The 6,856-nt window shown below is 35.8% G+C and overlaps 1 protein-coding gene across 1 annotated transcript; it reads left to right on the top strand.

Annotated features, from left to right (window-relative positions):
* Positions 1–460: 460 nt before the first annotated feature.
* Positions 461–3,066, top strand: LOC110875769. The gene is made up of 3 exons (XM_022123974.2): positions 461–615; positions 2,336–2,495; positions 2,807–3,066. The coding sequence occupies exons 2-3, from the start codon at positions 2,337–2,339 to the stop codon at positions 2,852–2,854; spliced, it is 207 nt and encodes a 68-aa protein (XP_021979666.1). The 5' UTR covers positions 461–615; position 2,336; the 3' UTR covers positions 2,855–3,066.
* The last annotated feature ends 3,790 nt before the right edge of the window (positions 3,067–6,856 follow it).

Below are 6,856 nucleotides of genomic sequence, written 5' to 3'. Positions count from 1 at the left end.
AAACCGCTTTTTTCAACTGAACCGGTTCCGGTTTGGCCCGGAACCCACCTCTAACTAAACTTACTCATAATGTTTCAAAAATCAAACAAGAGTTAATTGCTCGGATGGTCCCTGTGATTTCAAGTTTTTTCACGTTTAGTCCCCACCTTTTGAAAATAGCATGTATGCTCCCTATGGTTTGTCATTTTGTTACTCGGATAGTCCCCCAACATTTACTTTGGGGACTATCCGAGTAACAAAATGACAAACCATAGGGAGCATACCTGCTATTTTCAAACTAACTAACATCTACTCAGGGACTATCCGAGTAACAAAATGACAAACCATAGGGAGCATACATGCTATTTTCAAAAGGTGGGGACTAAACGTGAAAAAACTTGAAACCACAGGAACCATCCGAGCAATTAACTCATCAAACAATTTTAGACTAGTGAAACGGATTGATCGGAAAGCCCAAGCCCACTAAACGAAGCCCAAAAGTTCACCCCCAAATTCAGCATCTACCCATATTCGACCGATTCAGTCGTCTCTTTGAACCCTCGTCTCCTCTGCTAGGTTATCGATTTTCCATTTCTGCTTTTGCTCGATTACCTTCAGGCTTTTATCAAATCTCAGGTAAATCATTTCGGCTCAGTTCGGTATTAATCGCATCGTATGAATTTACATACAATTTATTACAGGCTTGTTGATTTCTCCAGTTATATACCTAGATTGTAATATTATATGCGATTTGCGTCGTCTCGATTCAGTTTCTAGGGTTACGGACCGCTTTTCGAATGATGTTCCGTTGAATTAGTGTTTGCATCTGTGCACAATTTGTTGATTTGGAAATCGGATTTTCTGGATTTGAGTTTGAGACTTGTTTCGAAATTTTTGGATGTTTTTGTTGAGATCTATAAGTATGATGATTTGTTTGATGTTATTGAACTAAAATTGAAGGAATATTAAATTTGTTTATGCTAGGGTTAGGGATGTGTTAGTGTTGATGTGATTAGTTCATTAAGGTTTAGGTTTTTGTGGTGATTGTTATTGTTGTTGACTGTTAGCTGTTGGGGGGTCTATTTAAGCACGAGTCTATGTAGAGGCTTTTACAATTGTTAGATGATGAATTATTGATTATCGATTGTTCACTATAGGCCACTGTGGATATGTATATGTGGCTTTTTTGATAGACGTTGTCATGGTTTTAAAAAATGCCTGAGGCGTGCGCCTCAAGACCCGCCTCGAGGAGAGACGGCCATAAAACGAGTCTGAGGCGCGCCTCATGGGGTTTTTACTGCATATGCGCCTCAGAGGGGCTGAGGCGCTAAGAAAGGCTGTGCGCCTCATGGGATTTTCATAGTTGTTTTTGACTTTTTGTGTTAATTTCAAGCATTACATGTCTTTTTTATGTATGTTTTTGATGAATCTGATGATGAAATTATAAATGGATTTGTTATTTCAATTAATTGATGGTATGAGATGATTCATTACTGGTTTTATAGTGCATATTATAACCCAATATGCATTATGCAAAAGATAACTGTTATATAAACAAAGTTACTCTTGGTAGAAAATGATGCACCATGTCACCGTTTTTGAGTTTATTAAATATGTTTACATATCTTTAAAAAACCATCATTGATTTCTAATGTGATAAACTTTATGATTGTATTTTTTGAGTTAACATTACCGAGGACCTGCCTCATGTTTTATTGATTTATATAAATATACATGTTTACTATTTTTTTTTAATGCTGGTAAGTGTGTAGAACTACTAGACTACTGATTTGTCTAATTCAAGGCATAAAATCTTATAGCTTATTCTGGTTTATTTTGTTTACTTTCTTATCTGTGTGACAAACTTGAAAATCTTGATATTGAGATTAGATTTGGTTCAAATTTATCGTCATTGTTTAGTAATCTGTATAGCTTGGTCATTGAATTGTGGTACACAACACTACAAAAGTAAACTTACCTTAGTTGTGTGTTGAACTGTATAAAATCATACCACTAGTTTTCAATGTTTTTATTATTATATGCAAAATCTAGTTTTGACTGTTTCCACTGCATGTTAACATTTTAATTGTTTTTATGATATAAAGTTATATCTGACAATAAAAACTAAAAAGTTTAATCAATTGAAAAGTTGTTTTGAAGTTCAAGATCGGTACTAATTTGTTCAATTTACAACATACCCAACAATACATATTGCTATTTATAACACCTGTTTGCTTTAATAGAAGCTAAACTCGTTTTACTTCTTGGATTCAAACAGAAGTTCAAAATTGTGATATATGTTATATATATTATAATATATACATATTTTTAATTTTTATAATTTGTTATATTACAGGATGGCGGAGGAAGCACCCTTTAGACCAAGAGAGCAGCTTATTGAGAAGCAAAGATTGTTTCAAAGCATCCACAAACACACCCATTTGAAAAGTCCAGCGGACAAGATCACCTCGGTTGCAATCCCTCTTGCTTTAGCGGGTTCTTGCCTGTTTCTCATTGTGAGTATTACTTTTTGTTAAACCTAGAGCTGCCAAAACGGGCGGGTTGGAGGGCAGGGTCACGAAACACACGGGCTGGGTTGACTCTGAAACAATTTATGCCCACAATTTTAAAGTTTTCATTAAACAAGCAGCGTGCAAGATATCATCACACCAAGTATATCATTTCAAGAATAATTTACTTATTGAATATAATGATTATAAGAGATTTTATGCTTAAAAAACACACATCGGCCCACATTTATTCATTTATAAAACACATTCCGTGTCGACTCATTTGTAAGTAACTTTTGATTTACACATTTGTACAGGGACGAGGAATCTATAACATGTCTCATGGGATTGGAAAGAAGGAATGAGAATACGAATCATGAAGCGTCTAATTTGAAGGCGCATGAACGGTTTTCTACTTTCGAAATTTATATTCATATTTAGACCCTCATGTTGTTTCAAGTTTCTGTTTTTATAAATCTTTAATAATTACTTGGTAACAGACATGTTGCTAACATTTGTGGTTTGATATTTTGATATCAGCTTTCAGCAATCAATTATTTGTTTGCATCTTGTTAAACCACGGCATCACTATATGTTTAACATAGAGCATGAGCCTGTTCAAAATAGGTGAAGTCGTCGGTTTGTTGCTTTGCAAACTGTTCAGTTTCCATTGGTTATTATTGGTTGGTTAATTCAGTTTTTCGCCAACTATAGCCTAGTTATTGGTTGATTAGTCGAACGGTTGTTCACCAAAAAGTTAAACGTGTGGAAAGGAGTTGTCACCAATTTTGCTTAAGGCACTTGAGTTTATCTCAATTGGCAGCCTAGGCTCCTTCACTAGTATATATCTTAGCGACTTAGCATAATATCTCGTCACAAGCTTTTCATCAATCTGTCAAAATATTTGTTAGAAATCAGTGTCAACAATTTATTTGATAACATAATACAGTCCACCACTTATAACCACTGAGCTCTTGAGTTATGATTTTGCCCACTATGGTTACCCGTGTGGCGATATGAACAATGGTAAGGTGTGGTGATGTCAATGATGATCATGAATATCAATTTTGTGGTTGGTGGTGGTTTGAGGGAATGTAGTGTGTGGCGTTATGTCCAAGTTGAACAATGGTACAGCCGTACTAGATTCACAGAAGAATAGTATGTGACCAAAGGGCCTTTGGTCTTGCGTTACTAAGATGTGAAAATGAGGTCACTTATGAGGTCAGGAGTTTGAAATATGCTGTGCACAATGATGTAAATTTAAGAGTAAATTTAAGAGTAAATTAGATTGATGTTTATAAAAAGAACCACCGATGGTGGGGGCAATTGAGTTTAGTATATCGATAGTGCGCTGCTAGATTTCTTTTTTTTTTTCATATTTTGTAGATAATTTCGAAAGTTGTTGAAACTTGTCAACAGGGTGTGATAGTTCTCCAGTGTGGAGCCGATTCACTTGCTAGGGACCGCTTGGGCTGCTTCAATCTCTCTATAGATGGTACTAATCTTATTCTCTAGTGTGGAGCCGATTCACTTGCTGGGGATCAAGGTGTTTTTAATAAAACTTCAAGCATTCTGAACCCTAGCTACAAACAATCCAACAAACCCTAGCTAGAAACGGTTCCCATAAACCAACTTATACGCAATGAATCCTCTGTTAATCAACTTATTCTCGGTTTCCCGAAAGAAGGAAGAACTCCAGCCTAATGTGGAGTTGGTCACACCGATTCCCGCTCTTTTAGCACGTCTAATTCCGACGTAAAGTTCACCGTTATCTGCTCGCATGAACACGATGGAATCACCAGCAACAAGCTTTTTTAGGTTCACGAAAGTACTCCATCCGGTAGTTAAGAGACGAACATCGGCAGGGTTCTAGTGCAACCCACACGACATACATCGGCAGCGAGCTGGGAAAACTTTTACAAGGAACGTATAACTCGAATCAGAACATCGTTGATAATACAAGACACATGAATTTGTGGATTTAGGTTGGCTATGATCTTTGTTCGGTCATCTTTACAAACTGCAACACACGAATATGTGACCAACAAATTCCGGATACTGAAAACCTTCAGCAATCATACTCTCAGTACTCTTACAACCCATCGTCGTCGCCACCCAACAAACTCCGGATACTGCAAACGCTATGTAGAGAATTACTAAAACTTATTAAACAGTTGTTTAGTTTTACACAAAAAAAAAACTTATATACAGGTCGTATAACATTATACGGCTCGTATACAGATTTTAAAAACCCAAAACCTCACAAAAATAAACACATTTGGCCGTATCACATTAGATTACTCGTATACAATTGTATACGGCTCGTATAATGTTATACGGCCCGTATACATGTTAAACGAAAAAAACATTTTACTGCATTTATTTATGTGCATCAGGATTCTATACGGGCAGTTTATACGGCCCGTATACACTAAGGATGTGAAAATAAAATTGTAGGGGTGTGTGTATGTATAGTGGGTGCCTATTTTTGTCAAAACAAGCTAAATTAGACTATGGACACCCATGATTACATGTTTTAGTTATAGGGTTTAAGGCTAAATTGCACTTTTCGACCTTTATGTTTTAATGTTTTGACAGGCGCTGTCCTTTAGCTTTAAAAATTACACTCTATGTCCTTTATGTTTGCAATCAATAACAGGTGGTGTCCTTTCAGCTAAACCCAATTAACTTTTTATGTTAAAACCCTTCTTTGTAAAACTCCTTAACAACAGGGACCATATGTGTAATTTTTAAAGTTACCGTCTTCCCCAACCCTAACTCTATTGATCTCTTCAAATCATTCATCTAAATCTGTAATTTGTATCAATATATTACAATACACACAAATCATTCAACTTCACCAACAATAACCGCCTCAATCATTCAACATCCACACCTCTATTCTCATAGTTGCTTCCTCAAATGGACGATTTCAGCATTTTAGCTAGAGATTTTGGATTCAAACCACAAGGAAAATCCGCTCCGATGAAATCCGACGCCAGAGGTGGCGGTGGCGGTGGCCGGAGCAGACCTCCGTCGTCATCACCGCCGCTGTTCACCGACGGTTTCTCCAATTCGGTGAAATTCACCAACACTAACCCTAGATCAACACCTGTGACGTCAGATATTGATTACGATTCAATTTTTAACAATTCGTTTACTAACAATGAAGCTAAAAGCAAATCTGTTGGTTCGAGTTTCCCGTTTTACGATAATAGGAGTTCAAGAGGTTTGGATGATTTGAGTGATTTTGATTAATTTTTTGGTGGGTTTTGATGATTTGAAACAGGGGGTGAAGAAGGTGTTGAAAGCAACATCGAAGCAATTTAAGAAGACGATGAATTCGGCGGGAAATCGGAGACGTCGGAGAGTAATCAGTGACCATTTGCCTTTGAAGGATTGAGTTTTCCGGTGACGGTTTTGTGATCGCCGGTGACGGTTGCAGTTTCCGGCAGCTTCATTGCAGAGAGGAAGGGTGGGCACGTGTAACTTTAAAAATTACACATATGGTCTCTGTTGTTAAGGAGTTTTAACATAAAAAAGTTAACTGGGTTTAGTTGAAATGACACCGCCCGTTAATGATTGCAAACATAAAGGACATAGAGTGTAATTCTTAAAGTTAAAGGACAGCGTCTGTCGAAACATTGAAACATAAAGGACGAAAAGTACAATTTAGCCGGGGTTTAAGGTTTATTGTTTGTTTTTATAAACATAATTGAAAAAAGTAATCATAATCATAATTATAGATAAAAGAAAACAAAATAATATTAAAAACACTTGCCAAATATTATGAATGACAAGATTTTATGTGGAAGTGCCTGATATAATTTTACTCTCAAAAGTTAAAACCTAGTTAAATTATTTAACTATCCTTGTATGATTCACAATTTATTGTTTCTAATTCTGATCTTAATATAATCCCTCATTTCTATTTATACATACTTTAAAGTATATATATTTTTTGAACGGTGGATTCTTTGATTATAGAATGGGCCAGCATATGTGATAAAACCAAAAAAAAAAAAAGAAAGACAAGAGAATAACATTTTTACCCCACACGATACAACTACTTTACTATAATCTAAAATTATATAAGTTGCATTCAAACTAAATTGCTAAATATGTAATGATACATTTTATAACAAAACATAAGTGACATATTTCTTAAATTTTCAAACAAAAACTAATGGGTTGGATCACTTAACTTAATCCATAGCTCCTCTTGTTCTTGAGATTGTCCAGCAATAACATCCATCTATCAATGGGTTATTGGCCCTTACCATATCCATCATTCAGCACCAATTTGCAGTGCTATAATGTTTCTTTTGCGGGCACTAAAACGGTCAAGAAACCGCGATTTTAAATCT

The sequence above is a fragment of the Helianthus annuus genome, chromosome 1, assembly GCF_002127325.2.
Source record: "Helianthus annuus cultivar XRQ/B chromosome 1, HanXRQr2.0-SUNRISE, whole genome shotgun sequence".
Taxonomy (NCBI): domain Eukaryota; kingdom Viridiplantae; phylum Streptophyta; class Magnoliopsida; order Asterales; family Asteraceae; genus Helianthus; species Helianthus annuus.
Note: the sequence above shows the minus strand (reverse complement) of the source record. Positions and strands in the feature narration are given on the sequence as shown.